This window comes from Suillus discolor, assembly GCF_016758755.1.
Source record: "Suillus discolor strain FC423 chromosome Unknown F5147scaffold_138, whole genome shotgun sequence".
Taxonomy (NCBI): domain Eukaryota; kingdom Fungi; phylum Basidiomycota; class Agaricomycetes; order Boletales; family Suillaceae; genus Suillus; species Suillus discolor.
In genome coordinates, this window is record NW_024541385.1 from 34,893 (window position 1) to 55,419 (window position 20,527).

The following is a 20,527-nucleotide window of genomic DNA, read 5'->3' on the forward strand; positions in this document are numbered from 1 at the left end:
TCACACAAAGGGAACCTCGCATCCGCTAAGAGATATTTGCCAGGAGGGACATACAAGCTACCTGAACAAGCCTCGTCGTAGAGGCATGCATCTGTAACAGATCCCTCTCAGCCAGTGAGAGCATATGAGAACTTGAGGTCAAAGGTGCAGGTGAATAGATAGTTCTGAGACACAAAACCCTTGCAATTATGATATGAGGGGCGGTCAGATGATGAGGGGTGAGCGTGGATGTGGCTGCTGTTGATTGCACCGATAGTGTCCTTAAAGTAAGGCCAGAATTTGAGGTTGCTACAGATGTTGCTAGAGACGTTGTCAGTGTCATTGGGAGAACATACATGAGTAGTGTAGAACAGGGGGATGCAAAAATAAACAACATCTTATGGAAATACCTACAATTAGGTGTGAGCTCATCATAAATAACAATAAAATCAGCTTACTTTGAGATGGTATCGTTTGACCATTGAAAACGCTCCCTGACATGATGGATTGTTAGCCCTATAACACACGTATATAAAAACATGGCAAGTTGCTCTTTGAGTGAAACATGATGTGAACTAGCATAACCCAAAACATGAAGTTCAGCTATGAGCGTATAGAAGATATGCATGCCAAGCTCGCATCACATACGATCTGGGTGACCAATGATGAGTTCCATGACCCATTGTTCACCTGAGAGGGCCGATGTATGGTATGCCTCAGGCACAGAGTCCTGAAGCAATGAGTGTGTAGCAGTCAGAAGGACACTGACGAGTAGTGCAATGTGACATAGGATTCACATATGATTCTGCCGACGGCCTGCAGCTGGCGGCTGAACAGCCTGAGCTTGAGTAAGTTGTCGGAGCAAGGGGTCAATGATATCCATAAAGCAATGAGTGTGATGGATAACAAGTCCTACTGATATTGATATCACAAGGTTGAAACTCAGCTATCAGCACCTACTGTGCCATGAAAACACTATAAATATCCTTTTCTAGTCTCAAAATATAATAAGCTATATATTGAAATTGATATTACTAGTACCTTGTTTAAGGATCTTATATGATTTATATAAAATAGTATATTGATATACATTGCAAAATTAGTCTTGAAGATTTAGCTAAAGAACACTTATTACAATAGTTAGATCTCCTAATACTGGCTTGTATAGTAAATTTTAAGAGAAAAATCATTGAGGGTGTCTCATACTCTGACTAGTTCTTTCTAACCTTTTATAGTAATTACATAGAAAAATTAAGCAGCAAGAAAAGATAGCCAAAAAGCACCTAATAGATCATAAAGTAGTAGTTAGAAGGTAGAAAATCTTATAAAGTATTGGGCATTTGAGCCTTGGGGTGAAGAAGTATATTAGTGATAGTTGTAGTTCTAACTTCTTGACACCACCTCAAATGTTAAGTTCTTACAATATTTTCTTTCAAAATTTTTCCAAACAGCAATATTATACATTTATTACCTAGTTTATCATTCAAAAAATTTATTCAGCCTATATTGTATAACTAAATAGGCCAGTGACAGCCTTAAATTAAAGTTTACAGTATTATTTCAAATAAAGATAATAGTTTGCTAAGAGTCTATATTCTCAACAGCTAGATTAAAAAATATAAAAATATACAATGGCTCCAATGGATATACAGAGTGCTATTTACTCAAATTCAGTAATTATTGAAAAAATCATCATGCTTGTTTAGATGTATATTAAAAGAATAAGGGCTCATTCAGCAACCAGTTAGTTGTATCCATTTTCATTCAAAATGGAACAATATGTTTATTTGATTAAGGGCCTGTCACACTGCTACATAATATGATGTTATACTAGTACTTGTTTACTACTACTACTACCAATCATGTGACCTAAGCAAATATAACACTTTCTTTCATCTGACACCAGGGAGCCTAAGAACACCAACCTACTGCAACCTCAAGAGTAGGCTGATAACACAAAGATCCCATGGAATGTGAAGTGGAGTTCTGGGGATAATACAACACTCATTGACTCTCTCAAGACTTTTGCTGATGGAAACATGGCTAATAATGGAACCTTCAAGACTGTTGCAAAGGCCATCAAAGATAGTCACAAAGCCAGTAGAGGTGCTTTAAAAACTGTGAAAAGTTGCTCATGTCATTGAAGCACTGTAAGTAGTATTTTTTCTTCATTTTCATGTTGAAATACTATATGTAGTTGAAGGCCAACTGGCTTATTGTCCCAAAACTGCGAGAACTGTCTGAATTTGGATGGAACAAGATGAGGAGGATTGTTATTGCTAGTAACAAAGTGTAGGATGATTATCTTCAGATGAGCTTTTACTTGTTGCTTATTTCTTGACTAAATTACTATTTAGGTCCATTCTGAAGCCAAGCAGTCAGGGCATTATTAGGAACAAAAGTATCAATGTGTGTCCACTCCAACAGTATTGGAAAAATGAGTAAAGCTTAGGATTACTGTGAACTTCAGGGGAGACTATGTCATTGAATGGCAGGTGGATGTAGTGTTAATAAAATTATGGTGATACTATCATGTCTAGATGACAAAGAAAAATCCTAATAGTACAGTTACAGTAATAAATCAATTTTGTTATATTTTAAATAATAATGTGGGCACTTACTTTGAAATAGTATCTGCACTGTACTGAAAAAAGAGTCTCTTGTCTTCTTTTATGCTTCTTCATAAACAAAGAATGACTGGTGAGGTCAGACTTACTAAGCATAGAGTTTTGAGTAGGAGGTGATTATATAAATTGCTAGAATATTAGGTAAAGGAAATAAGAAATTGATATGATTATAACATCAGAAAAAGTACATAATCAGTCTATTATATTCTAGAGGACTCTCCAAGGTAAAATGATAGATTAGGAAGAATAGAAGTTTGAAAAAAAGTCAGAACTAGGTCAGATAATAAGTAAGCTTACTATCCCATATTCTACAATATCAGTTTTGTAAGAAGTAAATTAACACTACCATAAAAAAAGATTAAATATCTGAATGTAGTCTTTATAATTTAAAATTTAAGATTTATATCTATCACATCTTTTGATGCTATAAATACAATGTGGAGAAGAGTGATATTAATAAGAATATAGTAAGCAGCTTTTATCTCAGCAGAAGTTATAGTGAGAGTGTCCTTCAGACTAACTAAGCTCACTTTTACTATAGAAGAGATATGATGCTTAATCAATTTTAATAGTTCTTTGAAAGTCTAAAATAAAGTCTCACTTGGAAATATTTATATTGGTTTTCAAACTTACAATTCTAGCTTTATTTGTTGTCAAGAATTAAAAGCTTAGTGTAAACATAAGAAAGAAAGAGATATATATATTTAATTTTTTAATGCTAATATGTGATTTTAATATTCCAAAATACATACACCATGTTTGAAAACTATCTTGCTAGTTTTCAGTATTGTTGCTTTATCCCTTATCCCCTCCTCAGATGCTATTGGCCCAGTATTCCATTAAGAAATCTATCTGATAGGCTTCCTTCACAGCTAAAAGTAGCTCATCATGTGTAGCTGCTATTACCTATGGTATTGAAAACTTAGCTATCTCAAAATTGATAAACTAATCAGCTACACTACTTGCAAGTCTGTTGCTAGCTGCACAAGAACATGAATTTTGTGCTTCCTGTGGGAAAAGTTGTGGTTTGCTAGTGAACAATGGTTGATACAGGAGTAAGAATAAATCATATAAGTGAGTGAATGAATGAAAATAAAGTAATGCATTTCCAGGGGACAAAAACAATCAAACTACTGCACACCATAGGGACTATTTAAGCACTGTAGTTACCACTTGTATTCCTCACTTTAATCTACTAGGTTTTACCTGGATATCTCCTCTACTAAGGGATCTACCTTAGTAGTCTTTGAGCCACAATTCATCTATGTAATAGTCACAGAGGAAGGCAAAACCGTACTCCTCAATATCAGTGTAATTCATACCAGATGATACAAGAAAGATTGATTGATTGATTGATTCGGAAGAAAATGAATATATAAGTGTTGGCTGCCTGGGTTCATTGTCTACGATGAATGTTGGAAGACCCCACATCCAAGGAACTGCTCATGCAGTTCATTGGCTCTGTGGGGTACCTTTCTGCTGGATGCAAGGGAGTTCGCGTGCATATGCAGCACCCTTTGTCATTAACTATGAGTTGCTGACCAGTCTTCATGGACCATGTTCCCAACCATATACTCAATTGCCATGGACTACGCCCTGGTACAAGCTTCTGCTGTGCCATGTGAGCAGGTATTTTCATCAAGTAGTGAAACCCATATGAAAAAATGGAATCGCCTCAGCCCCGTTTTGATGGAAGGATTACAAATGGTCAAGTTTTTCCTGAAGAAAGAACATCTTGACACCACAGGTTGGGTGGCAAGATCACATCTCCATCATGGTGAGGTTGGGAATACAAGAGTTGAACAGTGGTAATTATTTTCTAGCACGAACACTGTCATTATATCATTATACACCACTAACATTCCCCACTTGCTCATACCCATCCCTCGAACATGACCTACGTCTCAAATGATCTTCCACTATGGGTGTCGCATATCAGTGCCGATATTGATTTCAGCTATCAGAAAGGTTTTTCACATCCAGATGTCTAGATCCAACATTGACTTGTGGTTTTGCAGTTGCCACTGTCATCGTCATGGTATACAATTGGGGTAAGCAGGACAGTGTTCGAAAATCACTGATATTACCATAGTTCAAGACTCCGTGCCTCGAGACGATCAGAAAGGCACTCCCTTGAATGTTTTGATCGGTGTAGTAGCGCCTGTGGCCACGAGTATTGCAGCCTTCTCTTTAGGTCCATTTCATTCGTCCCTTCTGGTAGACACTGAATGTGCTATCTCAATGATCTTGGCAGCTGCTTGCACCAAGTCACAGCAGGGAGCCAAAGAAGGAACATTCGAGTTACAAGAAGCTGAAGAAGGGCATGGATCAAAAAATTTACAGACTGCGACAGGGATAACAAATCAATGATAATGGTATATATCACGTCACAAAGAGAATACTGGCACAACACTAGTACTTGAGTACAGCAAGCACTTATAGTATGATGGAGGAATATGATTCTATCGACATTCTTGAGGAAATCTTACATTGAGCATTCCAGGAGATTTGATGCTTTCCAACAAGCTGAACATGGTATTATTGTACAACAAATGAAAGGAAAGTCAGTCCATAATGGTATGCATGACCAGCAGCCACATTTCAAATGTCAGATTTGCCCCCCTTGTAAATGCCTCCACCAACTTAATGCCAGTGCTAATTCCTTTGCTATCGCCATTCTTATAGGACCAGAATCCTGGCAAATCCAGTTGTGCATGTTCTGAAGTTCACTAGATGCCTAGCCAAATATTCCTCTGCATATGTGCCCAATGCTATGAGGTTGGAGGTGATGGAGTGCCTAGTAATCCTGATGGCAAAAAACTGCCTGTCATGATGAAGCATGTGCATTGATTGCAAGCTACCAACATTGCTTCTTCACCCTGTGAAGCTTCTCGTTCGTGTCGCACTCTGGATAATACACAGTAAGCATCATCATAGCTGACATCACTACACTTTGAGCTCTCTAACTTCATTGTTTCTTAGACATATTGCTCATGTTTGTACTGTCAAGCTCACCACCATCAATCTCCACAATCATCCAACATCATAAACATAGTAAAAATGATGGTGGTGAGGCAGCAGCTTTTAACTTTGGGGAAACTTGGTATCAGGATGACTACAAGGGAGGGGGACGTATGAGACTATATTTCTTCCACCCAGATTGCTTACTGAGATATCTAATTCAAATTGTGTCTCAATGCTTTCAACTTGTCCAGTATGGCCTCTTACCAGGCCAGCTTGGCCTCTTGCAATGCTAGTTATGCTTGTTGCTGAGCCAGCTTGGCTTTTTGCCTATCCAGCTGAGCTTGTTTCTAGGCCACTTTAGCCTGTGTCTAGGCCAATTCAATCTGTTTCTTCTCAACCCTGTTATCCATGTACAGGATGGTCTCCTTCAAGCTCTCCTCCAAATATTGTTTGTTCTTCAGGTGCTCCAGATTGAGATTGGACTGTGCATAAACTTGTGCACAGGTTCCACAGCAGACCACTGATGGTGGTACCTTTGTAATCAGTCACTGTCTCGGCTTCCTCTTCTAATGCTTGTGAGAGCTTGTCTTGGCTGTACTAAATAGAATCACACACATTTTTTGGTTGTTGCTTGTGTGTGGATGCAGTGATCCTTATGTGACAAGTCCATGGGGTTCTTGTTATGGTATTTCACCTCAGATAGTAGGGGTTGATGCTCAGTGTGTATCTTAAGAAGACTGTCAATGTGCAAGGTATTAGTTAAGAAAATAGTAGTGGGTTGCTAGTTTCGACCTTGCATATTGTGGACATCATAGGTTAATGAACTCCACCGACAATGTCCATGTCAGCCCAACAGCATACTTTAATTTACTTATTAACTAAGATATCCATAACCTGGATGAGTGCAGCCCCGATATTTGGAACAGAATGGACATTGCAAATGATTATTTACATTATAACACTGTCTGCATGTATTTTACAATATAGGAGAATATAGGAGCAAGCTTGGACAACTGAAAAATGAATGGTGAGTCAGATCCCAGCACAGTACAAACTACTGAGTGGCCATAGCTTGGGATCTCAAGAGTGTTGAACAAAGACAAGTGCTTGGACACTACATTGGAGGTAGTTACGGGATTGCAGCAGTCTTCACTTCAATCCACTGGAACAGGATTTTTGCAGAGCCAAGAGTGTCAGACAACAAAGAGGAAGTTACAGGCACCTCTGAGCAGTACACACTGCTTGGTAGGAAGTGGTTCCAGAGCAAAGATGTACATGACTGTACATACAACCATACCATGTGAATGAGGGGAAGGAAGGACTTGGTACATTCAAAGCGATGAAATCAGGAGAGAAAGGCGGGAACACAACCATACAAACACTGCTAAGATATTAATGTAAACAGTCAAACAATAATGTCATAGGCTGACTCACTATGCTAAGCTCCTACCTAGCAAACCAAAGGAATGAGAGCACTTGTGATCAATCTGCTTTGAGAAGTCAAACAATTAGTTGATCCAGTGCGTGAAGGCTAGACTTTGCAAAGTTAATATACCCAAAGCCGATTCAAAGGCCAACTTACCAGTTCATGCTCCTACCAACAAAATGAGAGCACTTCCAGGTGTTATTATTACATTCTCTCAGATTGACGACTGTCCAGAGCTGGTCCAATCCAGGTTTCTTTATGAACAACATGGGTATGGTATTTCCCACGCTCGTCATCTGCCATCTCCCAGACGCAAGGTGCCCACCCATGATAGAACATGTATCTTGGATGTAATAAATGGCAGGCAACAGAAACTTGAATGAACTATTTAGCCAGTCTTTTCCTTCAGCATTACTGTCAACACTACCATCCCTGGACCAGACTTGTGTTTTGAAGTTGGATTGTTTGAAGTGGCAAGGTCTGCTGCAAAGAGGAGTATCCAGAGAATCCATGGAGACCGCATTTTTATATCTTTTGGGCTGAATTTACCGCACATTGATCATTGTTGGATCAATGATCGAGCACACAATTTGACAGCAGTCGCATGTAAGTAAACCAAAGTCTTATGGAGATTGAGATTGACTTGGCATTGCAAAGTTCCAAGAACTATGGTGGTGGCAGTGAAGTGTACTGATGGAAAACGGACCAAATGGAGGGACTGTGTCATGATCTAAATCAGCTTTTGTTATGTGAGCAAATATGGGTCAGCCAGCAATTGTTGTATCTCTACAATGGGTAAGTCAAATTCAATTACAGACTGCCATTGCTCTGCCTTGAGCTTACCATGCTCTGCTTCCCCCAGATTCTTTAGCGGTCTGCAGTGCCATGAAGGTTGTTTGGAGCGAGATATATTTCTCATGAGGGGGCAATGTGGCCACATATAGAATTATGACCTCTCTATCAGTGAAAAGTGTGTGCCAACATCTTTAGGGCACGTCTGTGCAACTTATATTTCATTGAACTGAATTGGCGACTTTTGATAGTATATATCAATCCACAACAGCATGGTGACTTTAGCCAGCAATGCAAGGAGTTTCCTGTAGATCAGTGCTTCACCCCGTTGTCTGTCATTGCATGCAGGGTGTCTGAGGTGCAAGCAGAGCAGTGTAATAACTCAATTTCCAATAATCCCTTTGGTGTATATGCACATGTGAATCACCAATCAAATAACAAAACCCTGACACTCTTTTCTACGTCCAATCTCATCCTCCCATATTCTCACTTCTTCCTTTCCTCCTCCTCCTCCTTGTCATCCCCAATGTCCATACCGCTCATTGTCATCGGATGGCATGCACCGAACATTGCTCCAAAGCCCACTTACTTACCCTTCACCTTATTCAAATCCAGCTCACCCGTTAGTTCAAGCAAAAAGGTGTTTTTAGTGCAGCCCATGGTTCGTTCGTCAGGGTTTCACCCTGAATCCATTCTGGAAGAAGATAAACATGGACACATCTGTTGACACCAATGTGACCATATCAAAGTTTGGAGGCAATTTGCAAATCTGGGTGATGAGTGCCTGTTACGAGAGATTGAAGATAAAACACACAAGATGGTGGGGTTCAAGTACTGGTAATATACCAGCCTGCCAATTTGTGCACCATGAATCGCATGCTGTAGGGCATCCTGTGAGTCGACTCAAATATGGATACGGCAAAGACTTCAATCTGCCAATGAAGTTTTTGGAGATCTGTAAATATATCAAAATAAGCTCCAACACTTCGAGAAGAAATAAACATGTGCGTCTGATGTACTTGGCCCTAGTATCAGAATCTTTCAAAGCCTCATAGAACAGAACATCTTTGGGCTTCATGCTTGTGAATCCAGATCACATTTGCTCCACATTTATGTGTGATTGGTGGATATAGACAAGGTGCATCATCATACAAGAAGCACAAGAATACTTACCATAGTAGGGTCAGGTTCTATGTCAAGATCGACAGTGTCCAGGAGCTCACAGATGACACCCTGCAGCATTTTGTGGATGTATGTGATCTGTCGTGGGTGGACATACTGCATCGCTATGTTAATATACATTGGATGTCCACATACAACATTCGAAATTGACGGTGCAGCCAGGATTTCCTTGTGGATCGAAAGCTAAAATAGTAGTTTCAATAACCAGACATCATAAACTGTGGGATGCGCACCTGGAATAACTTCAAGAAGATATAATCCTCCCTTTGGTCCTGACCATACCCAAATAACGTAAGCACAACCTGCTCTGCCAACCGCCTGTGCTTCTTCACTGTCTCGTCAGAAAGCTGAACAAAGAGCTCCCAGACTATGGGATCTTGAAGGATTTGAGGTTGGTAAGTCTTTGTAAACTCTAACTTCATGATGATCACCTGTATTGATGGCTCTATTGATCATTCCTTGTCCTTCTGGATGGTTAGACATCGCCAATCCCATCCTATGGAAATAAATGCAGGCATCCCAACCTTATTCATCAATGATACTGGTACATCGATGTCCCCTTTCTCTATATATTTAGAGACCATCTCCCACAGCACTGTCGCACTCTGCTTGGTCAACTTGGGCATAGCTGCCCATTTGTCCTTGATGTTTGTGTTGGTAGGTTGTGTCACCATCTTGGCTTGCATTAGGATTGTGGACATCAGGCTCTAGATACGAGATTGCTGCATGGTAGACTATTATTCTCTAGCTGCTCACATCTGATCTTCATTGACTTTCAAATAGTCGACATCCATCCCAGTACGAGCAATAGTGCATCCACAGTGCTTAGGGTGTTTTTGAATGCTGTCCCTATCTATGGCACACCTTCAAGAATACGAGGAGATAGAGGTGGGGAAAACAAAAAAGTCTTGGTTTATATGATCATGACTAGAGGGCCCAACCATGCAAGCTTTATGTGGGGGTTGTAAGTTGGCACCCAATTTGCTCGCATGTGGCGTGCATTTTTCTATTGACTCAAGAGGCTTCATGACCTAGATGTGTCCGATGCTCAGCATCTTTAGTTACATGAGCTTTTCCTTGAGGAGATTGAGTCTGACTGTCATACATTTTGAGCTGAATGGAATGCACACCCTATCTCAGGAGAGAGACATGATCAGAGCCCAAATGTATGTTGTCCAATATCTTAGACATGATCAGCTGCAGCTTATTGCTGCTGATCACAATGCCCATTTCTATCATAAGCCTGTTCACGTTCCAAAGCATGCCAGTCCATTCAACTCTGCTACTCTTCACAACACCTTTCTGTTAAGATGGGAGTGAAGTGGGCCGCTTCTAGAGGCTACTGAGAGATCAGAAGAGATCAGACTAGAGTCCAGAGTAAGTTGCCAATCTATTGAATGGTATAGTGAAGTTGTACTGTACCTAGAGTCCAGAGTAATGATACCGTAAGTGTAATGGCAAGGTTAGACACATAAAAGACATAGAAATGCGTACTGTAGAGGTGAATAATCATATAACTAACACTTTCATCAAGCTTTTACTCAAGTATGAGAGGCAGGGCACATCCCAGAAGGATTTAGTGTTCTTCCACATGAATGGGATGATGATGAGTATCCCTCACATGAAATAATTTGGTCAGGACAACAGGGGACCAAGGAATTACGAATCCCCTTGCCTGATTTTATTTGGCGACCTAGGGCAATAAAATGGTGTCAAGCACTTGATGTTATGTTCAGGCTTTTGGAGCTTGCCGATACCGATGTTGGATCTAGTAGTGACACAGATAGTAATACCAATAGTGCTGGACATCACAATGGCTCTGATAGCTAGCTACAATTATAGTACATAGACTCTCGATATATGCGAAAGCAGACTGGCTTGAAGTCAATGATATTAAGTTTGAAGTGACCATGCAATTATACAGCATGTACAGCCACAGATCATGTGATGAGTAATGTGGTTGAATTTGACTACAACTGAGCACTTTCATACTACAACAATCTACAGCACACTTAAAAATCACTACTGTCTCTTCTGTCACCAATCACTCCTTTATCTTTCTGCTACCTTTTTAATTTTTCATATGGCTCCCAAGCGCAAACGACAGGCCAGCAGCCAAATGGACAATGTTAGAAAGTCAACCTCGACACTAGCAGTCAATTCCATCTTGCAAGAATTGCTCGGTAATTCAGCTGGATCATCAACTGCCTATAGAAAGGCCAATAACGAGGCCAATCAAGGCTTAAAGTCTGCTTCTCAATCTCACAGTAGGCCGAAGGCTCAGATGGTCTCTAAAGTAAGTGTCAGCATTTTTTAAAATGAGTTGTTGCTCAGGCAAGTGACTGGGAATGTTTGTTTATTAGTCAAAGCCAGCTTGCCTTCCTAACTTCCACTTTAAAGCTGGTGAAATCATTTTCATTCCCTGTGGAACAAAATAGGTGGGCTGTTGATATTGTAACTGTAATTGGCTGGGATTGCTGACTACTTTTTAGTCTAAGAAGACCTTACATTCATATATATCACTTCTGACACCTGTTCTTTGCAATCCCCAAACACCAACTTTTGTGGAGGTCCAGACTCTTGAGGTCATGAGACTGGCAATCACAGATTATGTCGATGTATCATCATTAGCAAGAACTGGTCTTTTGAGCTCTTTGACCTAGAGCTTCGCAAATCTTTCCCTCGACTCTCTTCCTTTATCTCAATGCCTTGCCGAAGTTGACGAATCCAGACTACAAGGAGGACCAAGACGAGATCTTTCAGCATCTCCCTCAATACTATCTTTGTGTTAAAGAGAAGCGCAGGATCGTAATTTCTCCTGGTATTCAATTTCCTGATGGGTCATCAGTGGCATGAAATGCAAAGATGAATACGAGAGGTGGATTTTGTGAAAATGTGGTCATTCTAGGTCAGTCCTCAGTTTGTTCGCTTTACACAGACTATGCCAATTCCTGCTTTCTTAGTCACTCACCAAAGCATCCCACTGTCAGTGTTGCAAGGGTGGGCGAAATCAAAAGGGAAGGAGAAGGCCACTCTTTCATCTAGCTCGGCATACCATGATTGTACTGGGTCTGAGAGTATATCCAGTGACTCAGAAGACAGCTCCACCTCATCTGAGTCGAGCTTATCAGAGCCTCCTCGCAAGACCAAATATCAATGAGGTATGGTGTATTGTTTTTTCTGTTGATTGCGAGCGAGGCTCATATTAAACTTTTGTGATCAATATGAACAGAAACTGATGACGAGATTATGCCTGCATCAGACTCTGAGACCATATCTGAGTCAGCCACTATGGTTGACTTGACTGCAAGTGATGACAAATACACTGGTCACTTCTTTGGTTCTTTCAGTGTAGATAATCATGATGTTGTTACCAAGCCAGAGGCCACTGTTGAGGCTGACCTCATCCCTTTAGAGCCTGTGGAGCCTGTCTCGTCCCATTGCAGGTCTCTGGGTCTTTTGTTATTGATCCCAGTCCTAATAATCTCCCAACCTTGCAGGCCTCTGGGTCTTTTGTTCTCGATCCCAGCATTGACAACCCATGGCAAGGGAATCATATTCTTGATTTCTAGTCCTTTTTGCACCTATATCATTCAACTTGAAATATACCTATCACCGATTAGCAGTACTGATTATATTCTTTTATACCAACTTTATTATATCTGTTTATATTCTGGTAATCATACATAGTGACTATCTCTTACTACAATGCTTTTAATTGACATGTTTCATGTAAGCCTGGGTGGAAATAAGCATGATGATGATAAAATACACTTAGTCAAATATTGGAATCACACTTTTAATGTTGGGGCAACACATGTTGCAATTTTCGGGGCAACACAATTTCCTTTTTTGGTTGTCACACAATTTCAGTTTCGGAGGGCACAATTTATTTCGGGGGGGACACAATAATATTTGTGCAGATTCAGCAGCATATGAACAGGTGTGCTTGCACACTTGGAAGCACCTACCTGTTCCAAACAAGGAAGATCCTGCCATGCCATGCGATCATACCATTATTCCTCACTGCCTGCACATTCGCTGTAAATGTGAAACTTCTGGAGCATGCATACAACCGCAGTCATTTAGCCTGCTGCAAAATGAGAGGCTGTGGGGTTCATGTTGTGCTGAGTGAGGGAGTTAACAACAAAGGAGTGTTAGTTATATGATCATTCACCTCTACAGTATGCATTTCTATGTCTTTTATGTGTCTAACCTTGCCATTACACTTACGGTATCATTCCTTACACTTTGCTACCTATTTCCATGACTTCCTGATCTCCCTAGGTCGAGTTATTACTTACCCTTTGATTGTGGCTTGTCTGTTTACATTTGTTTACCATATGTCACCCATATCTCAGAGTCTAGTGCTTCCTGCCTCTTTGGCAACTTACTCTGGACTCTAGATACTGTACAACTTCACTATACTATTCAATAGATCGGCAACTTACTCTGGACTCTAGTCTGATCTCTTCTAGTTTCTCAGTAGCCTCTAGAAGTGGCCCACTTCACTCCCATCTCAATAGGTTATGAGCCCTGTTGACGGATGTGACCTTAGAAATAGGCACAACTTCCGCTGAAACCCAAAAATGGCATCTTGTAATCCCTGTGTGGATTAAGGGGATGTGTTGGAATATGATGTAATCCACACATTGGATGCAGTGAGAGAAACTGGAACGGCTGGATAGTCTAGTGGTTAAGATGTTCCTCCAGAGTTGGGAAGGCCTGGGTTCAAATCCTGGTCCTACCATGATTTTGGAGTTCAATAGTATTAGCTTTATCCAACCATGATAAAGATGAAACCCTACCTGAAGCAGCTCTTCAAAATTGTGCGCTACCATTCATTTCATCTCTGAAGAGTTGGTGTTACACACTCAAATAGATCTGTTACATGAGGTCCTAAGAGGGGTGTCACTCATAAATGTTCATGATGTAGCTGGAAGGATCCAGTGTAGCAAGTGATACTGGTGACAAACATCAGTGGAGATCACACACACATGTGTTATGTGACTTCAAGGACTTCAGAAATGGCTGTCTGAGAAGTGAAGTTACCAGGCTCAAAGTAAGGACAGTCTTGTCCAAACAATGAGTGTCAATCAAGGTAGACTTAGCTGTGAAGAGCAGCTAAGAAAAGACACTAGAGACTGAAGCTGAAGGGGCTTTAGAGAGAAGTATGTTCCAGGGAAGATTGAGTAGATTCAAGTTAGAGAATCTAGTATAGGGTGACCGACTACTTATACTAAGTGGGAGAGGTTAAGGCTGGGTTACCGTACTGTAGGTAAGAGTAAAGGGGAGACTGGATGGAGTATAGGCATGCTGGAAACAGAGCCTGATTAGTGATGTATGGTTGAATGTGGAGTGAGAGTGAGAAACATTCGAAGGATTCAATTGGTAAGAATAGGAACATGTGTACACATGCATAGGGGAGAAGGATATGAGGGACAGAAACGGTCCTGAGTATCTGGTCAACAAATATCCAGTAAAGGAGGATGAGTTGGTGGATGGTGAGGGTGAGGGTGAGGATGAAAGGAAAATGATAGGGAGGCCATGTGACCAATGATACTTGTAACAATTACTGCTTTACCTGCTTGTATCTACAGCATGAAATCAGTGTCAATGCTGATTTTCACAATGGTGAAGTTCAATACCTTTCACTCACAAAAACTAACCATGTACTGTGAAATGGTGACTGAAAGTGACGGATTTCTAATGAATTTCCCTAGCATGGCTGTGTGCTCCAACCACAGCTGTGTTCTAAGCTGGTAGTCTCTGCCAAATGTGTGGCTTATTGCAGCATGAATCTTCTGTGCCAGGTAATGATGCAATTCTTCAGGACCACATAGTAGTATGGATAGATCTCTATTCCTCTCCCTACCATTGGCTCGACAACCAATAACCACTGATTACCATGTATCTTGGTTCTTGAAGCACTAATCCAAGCTTCAAGTCTCTGGAGTTGTTCATCTGAACAAGTCTGCAAGTTGGTTTCAGTGTATGTCCTCTAAGTCCCAAATATGGAGAACATATCGATCATATTGGAAACAGATGGTAGGCATTGGTCATGGAAGAAGCATCTTAGAGGATTGTTGGGACCTGGCCGGCATCTGCAAGACCTTTGTTAGCATTGGTGATTCTCTCGTTCACAAATTTCGGGTCAAGATGTTCGGTCTAAGTATAGACATTAGCACATTGTCAAAAGAGATGGATGAGAATATTCTGAACTTCATTAGTAGAACTTCCTTCTATAATCTCTGAGTTGGAAGGCTGCTCAAAATTTTGTTCGAGAGTGGGAGGGGTGAGATCCTGCAGAAGCGATGAGTACCAATCATGGCACAAGGGACACATTCAGAGTTTAGATTACACTTACCTTAGTTGACCAAACAGGTTGGGTGTCCTGCAGGCTGGAACTTGCAGCTGTGCATTCAGGGTTTGGGGATTGTCAAGCACTTCAAGCGAAGCACTTGGACACTTTACCAAAGATCTTGAAAACTGACCCTGAACATCTTTCATGAGACCCATTCCTCAAAGGCGAGAGAGACGACAGCTGTAACGATTAGATATAATGTAAATGATAATATGAAAGTTTATACATCCAGACTGGCTGTCGTCCTGCCTCTCTCCTCCACCAAATGAGGGTTTGAATGACTTGGCTCCATTCACCCCCAGTGTTTCTTCCAAAATGGATTGTTTTCATCCATCTAGTAAGTGAGAAAAATAGGTAGATGGATATGCGTGTTTTGGTGGAATGGAAGTAGGAAGTGTGGTGGGTGGACTGGCGTCTACATGTTTACAATAAGTATTACTATCAATTATGAATGTGCGGTTGGAAGGGCCCATTAAGCCTGAACTATTATAGAATGAAATCATACCTCCAGGGTCAGATTCCTCATTAAAGTGTCTGATCCATTCCTCACAATAATTTGTAAGATGACAATTGTATTCTAATGTCACATGCCAGCTCTATGGGACAAGAAGTTGCAGAAATGCAATGATCAAGTGATACAGGCAGTGAAACATGATTTGAACCTTGAGGCTTGTAGTTTGGATTCCCAAATTTTCGTGGTCTCATCTTCATCTTTCAACCAGCTCCTGAATAAGGAAAATGAGATTATTAGCATCGTCCATAATGCATATAAAATCACATTCTGTTGCAAACCTGTCTGCTCAACACTAATTGCACAACCCAAGGGAGACCGCACACCACAAATTCTTGGAGAAATATGCTATTCTTGAAGATAGAAAGAATCAACTCATGGCCGCTATGGCTAAATCGTACATGCAGCTCACAGTCTGCCATTCTCTACAAATAGCATATTCTCTACACTAATTACATCTCTCTTCAGCGGCTAGCTATAAAACACCACCATGAAACCATCTTGCTCACACCTTTCATGTGGAGCCTGACCTCATTGGCGAATGACCCAAAGTTCAATGGTCCAGTGAAAAACGAGCCTCCACTAAAACACAATCAGATCTATAAACAGCAGCAAGGACGAACCTTGTCCCCATGTTTATGTCGCAGAAGTCAATCGACAATTTTGCATTGTAAGGTAAAATGGGAATCAGTGAGCCTGCCATTTATTACATCCAAGGTACGTGTTCTATCATGGGTGGCCCTGCTGGGTTGAAGTGGAATGACCCTCAGTATGTTTTGATTTGCTGACATTGGCACAGTTCTGATTTTTTTGTACATTGTGACCAGGACAAATGAAAACCTCCGAAGTGGTGAAATGCTGGTTCCTGGGGATCAATGGCCTATCTTTCTGTACGCTCGTATCCTGAAGTGGCCTCAGCGTGGCCCAACCTCCCTGCAGGCGCAAGTGCAGTGTGCTAGCTCTGCCCTGTTATGCTTTTCGCCCCCCGGCACACCAAAGGAAGTTGCATGGCAAAGCGGGCGGAGCTCTGAGGTGCGGCGCAGCAGCCAAAGTGCTAACTGCAGGGCAAAAACAACAAGTTTGCGAATAACAATGCTGAAACAATCAGAATATACTGGACCACCCCTCTGGAGTCTGTTGAATCGTAAACTGAGACACTGGGTGTAGTCCATCCCTGCTGACTACCGATCTTGTTGCCTGCTTTGATGGACCTGGGGCCTGATACAAACTGGAGGCGTGATGACAGGCGATGAGAGAAAACACCAACCTCATCTGCGGCCTTCTCCATTTCCAAGGATTTTGAAATTTTTCTGTCACGGTCAGGTAACCGATATGGCACGGTTAGAGTACTTACCAATCACCTTGCCGGTCTTGTCGACCTTTCAGGAGGGATCGTCCGCTTCACTCGCTGCACTGTGAGGTCCTTCTCATCTTCAAATTCTTCAATATCGGGATCGCTGTTCACTAATGTTTCGAATCCTTATTTTCCTTATTTGCTCCTTATTTGCCTTAATTCACACAATAAGGTCACACAAAAATAAGGAGAATAAGGAGATCCATTTCCTTAAAATAAGGCACTTTCCTTGAAATAAGGAACTTTTCTTTAAACTAAGGCAGATAAGGAGATCAAAAAATAGTATTATTGACTACTAAGTACACTAAGGCGAATACCTGAAATGATTAAAAAAATGTGTCTGAAAACACATGATGATGGTGGGAGCAAGAACCAATTAATGAGTTGAGGGGGGGAGGAATAAGCACATACTGTGAATGGTGGGCAACGACTTTGATCAGCATGGCTCGAGCTCAAAGCTGGATCAACACAGCAGTGTGTACCGAATTGACATGACTCAGGCCAGTGCTAGGACCTGGTGCACCAGTCATTTGCACGACAGGGACTGTTGGGGGAGCTGGCGCATCTTGCACTGGCACTGGCTGAGGATAGGCAGGAGCCTGAGCTTGTGGCAGTGGGGGCTGGGCTATGACAGGCTGTTGGTATTAAGGACCATATGCACCATACTGGGGTTGAGTTCCTGGAGCAGACACCTAACATACTAGATTATTATGGTGTGTTCAAGGTAGGGAAAAGTTACTCACCCACAGCACCACAGGATCATCATGAACACTACAAAGACTTGGAGGAGCTGGTTCATCAACTGCAAGATCTTTGACCTCAGATGCACAGAAAATTATGTATTGATATGGTTCTTGGATGGGAGGAATGAATTCTGAGGGTGGCCTGACATGAGTTTGATGTCAGATTACGCGTTGTGAGGAGAAGACGAGGCAGAAACTGGCAGTGTCAGAACAAGGACAATGGCTCACCTTTTCGACTCTGTATCCATAGAACACACTACTCACATCCTGTGAACGGCGGGAAACAACTTGGATTAGCATGGCCTGAGCTTGAAGCAGGAGCAGGATCGACACACTCACAGGCTGCGAATGGCAGGAAATGACTTCAAGGATTGGGACACTCATGTCCTGCAAACGATGGGCAACGACTCTGATCAGCATGGCTCTTGCTCGAACGAGGACCGACACACTCACATCCTGCGAATGGTGGGTGACGACACTGATCAGCATAGCTCTTGCTTGAAGGGAGAATTTAATGAGATTTTCAGAGGATGAGATAGAGACCTTGGTGGACATAGACAGTATAATTTGGATGACAAAGGTGTTCTGATGCAAATCACACATATGTCAACATCACTATACCGCAGTCAGAAGAGGATGCCAATAGTCCTAGTGGAAGAACGGAATGGTTGTCCAAAAGATTTCCCATGTCTGCGATCCCTCATACCTGCATTGGGCACATATCATCTGCTTCCTCGACTCTCAATCTTTATATCACCTTCCCTAGAATGATACACCAACATCTGGTCAATGGTCGTAGAATCACGCTGATGCCAAAGGAGGTCTTGGATATCTTTTGGGATTGAGTGCTGCTGCCATCCATAGGAGACTGCACCGATGTCAGCTGGGTGCCTTACCTTAAGTACACTTTGGAGGAGGCAAGATACAAGGCAAGAGGTAGTAGAGATGGATGGAAAGGTGGATGGGGACCTCCTAAGATGATACCCCTCTTGGATGATGACTTCTGAGATGTGCAGGACCGCATGGAAGCTCACATACACAATGGAGAGGGAGAGCTTAGTATGTATGGATCATTGTTCTTTATTCTGTAACAAAGGATGGACAAAGAGGTCATTTCACAGGACCAGAGGAGGCACTGCGTCTCAATCTGTCCTACCTTGACTGGTCATATATGATGGACAAAAAGCATGGGGAGCTTTTGGTGGATGTGGGCATATCATTCACACCTCGCTCTCCAGATGTTCCCATCGTCAGGGTGTGGAGATTAGATGCGTTGGAGGCATCATTTGGTGCAGGAGGCTACAAGTGAGGCGAGATACATCACCACAACATGCTATCCAGATATGGTGCACTGGAGGCAGAAATGCAACAGGAAAGGTCGCAGCAGATGCACATAGCATTCAGGAGCACCTACAATCTATACTACGAGTCTATCCGCATGAACAACAACCAAGCAAACTTTGCTTCTGACAGTGATGTTTACAAGCTCCGCTAGTTAATAACTCCCCAAGAGCCACCTGGCTAAAAAGCAGGCTAAGTTAATTTTTTATCCTGAACCCTATTGAGCAGGGCCTCAGTAAGTGTCCATAATGTGCTTAGGGATCCAAATATTCAAACTCCTTCAGGTGTTTGTGGTGTGTGAACATCCTGTGATCAAAAATGTTTAAATAGTCGCTGAGCTTGGCATTTTTCAAAATTCACCCTTCGCTGTAGTTCCTTTATGGGAGAAAATGGGCCGTTGGCTCTGGCGTCGAGTGACTCACGACCTGGTAAATATGTCGTTGACATTCTGCTGTGAGTCCTTTTCCTCTGTCTTCAGATCCATTTGCCCACCTTCCGTGCTACACCTTTTTGTCGTTTTTCAAGTGTGGTACGATGATCGTGCATCAGTACAATCTCACCATCTTTGGTGTTGAACTTCATGATGCACACAACAGGACCAAATATCTCTTCTCTGACAATCTTCATGTCAGGCTGGCACTCCATGAAAATGGTTGGCTTGATAAAGTATCCCTCTCGGTGAATCTGCTTGCCACCAAGGTGTAAGGTAGCACCATCGTTCTTGCCTGAGGTTATGTATCCCATGATGCGCTTTATGGACGTCAAAGTATGTTTTATGATGAGAGTAGATGCATAAACCTCAAATTAAGTCTTAGACACCTGTGGCCCTTGGTACGTGTCAGGTGAAAAAGGATCACCAACCTTGATCGCATGTGCCTGCTCTGTGAACTGGTCCAAGAACTTTCCATATATGCTCTCTTGAACAAAGATACGAGAACCTGCAGAACAGTTCTGGCCATGGTTAAAGCTACAATGACGATGAAAACTAGGATAATACTAGCTTTGCATGAGTGGCAGATTTTCAAGTCACATATTTGTGTTCCAACATCATCTAGAACACTCATTGATTGTGCACACTATTTGGGCTACTTCGAATCAATTATGAAGTCTATCAGTATGACATTGCTACTAACATTTGCTTGAATGCACTTCTAGACAGAAAAAGAGAGCGAGCTTGCTAGGATGGAACAACAATTTGCCAGGCATCATAGGGCATGGGCGATGATATAGAAATAGATAGTAAC

The 20,527-nt window shown here is 41.7% G+C and overlaps 6 protein-coding genes and 1 pseudogene across 7 annotated transcripts; 4 read left to right on the forward strand and 3 right to left on the reverse strand.

The window, feature by feature from the left end:
• Window positions 1-8,967: 8,967 nt before the first annotated feature.
• On the reverse strand, window positions 8,968-9,320 carry F5147DRAFT_562202 (uncharacterized protein; the record flags this gene model as incomplete). The annotated part of the gene is made up of 2 exons (XM_041430610.1): window positions 8,968-9,153; window positions 9,204-9,320. Coding segments are annotated over 2 exons (303 nt in total), but the record flags the coding sequence as incomplete, so codon positions are not given.
• A 1,219-nt stretch (window positions 9,321-10,539) lies between these two features.
• F5147DRAFT_559340 (uncharacterized protein) lies at window positions 10,540-10,731 on the forward strand (the record flags this gene model as incomplete). The annotated part of the gene is made up of 1 exon (XM_041430561.1): window positions 10,540-10,731. A coding segment is annotated over one exon (192 nt), but the record flags the coding sequence as incomplete, so codon positions are not given.
• Window positions 10,732-13,648: 2,917 nt separating this feature from the next.
• F5147DRAFT_t130 lies at window positions 13,649-13,720 on the forward strand (annotated as a pseudogene). The gene has a single exon. The product of its transcript is annotated as a tRNA-OTHER (tRNA).
• A 2,856-nt stretch (window positions 13,721-16,576) lies between these two features.
• F5147DRAFT_659078 (uncharacterized protein) lies at window positions 16,577-17,264 on the forward strand (the record flags this gene model as incomplete). Its single annotated transcript, XM_041434540.1, has 3 exons — window positions 16,577-16,614; window positions 16,673-16,877; window positions 17,169-17,264. 3 exons carry the CDS (start codon window positions 16,577-16,579, stop codon window positions 17,262-17,264), a joined length of 339 nt encoding a protein of 112 aa, XP_041285051.1.
• A 672-nt stretch (window positions 17,265-17,936) lies between these two features.
• Window positions 17,937-18,086, reverse strand: F5147DRAFT_790996 (uncharacterized protein; the record flags this gene model as incomplete). The annotated part of the gene is made up of 1 exon (XM_041443062.1): window positions 17,937-18,086. A coding segment is annotated over one exon (150 nt), but the record flags the coding sequence as incomplete, so codon positions are not given.
• A 732-nt stretch (window positions 18,087-18,818) lies between these two features.
• Window positions 18,819-19,437, forward strand: F5147DRAFT_659079 (uncharacterized protein; the record flags this gene model as incomplete). Its single annotated transcript, XM_041434541.1, has 4 exons — window positions 18,819-18,899; window positions 18,959-19,001; window positions 19,064-19,247; window positions 19,284-19,437. The coding sequence occupies 4 exons, from the start codon at window positions 18,819-18,821 to the stop codon at window positions 19,435-19,437; spliced, it is 462 nt and encodes a 153-aa protein (XP_041285053.1).
• Window positions 19,438-19,757: 320 nt separating this feature from the next.
• Window positions 19,758-20,249, reverse strand: F5147DRAFT_588334 (aldehyde dehydrogenase domain-containing protein; the record flags this gene model as incomplete). Its single annotated transcript, XM_041432076.1, has 2 exons — window positions 19,758-20,081; window positions 20,103-20,249. Coding segments are annotated over 2 exons (471 nt in total), but the record flags the coding sequence as incomplete, so codon positions are not given.
• Window positions 20,250-20,527: the final 278 nt, after the last annotated feature.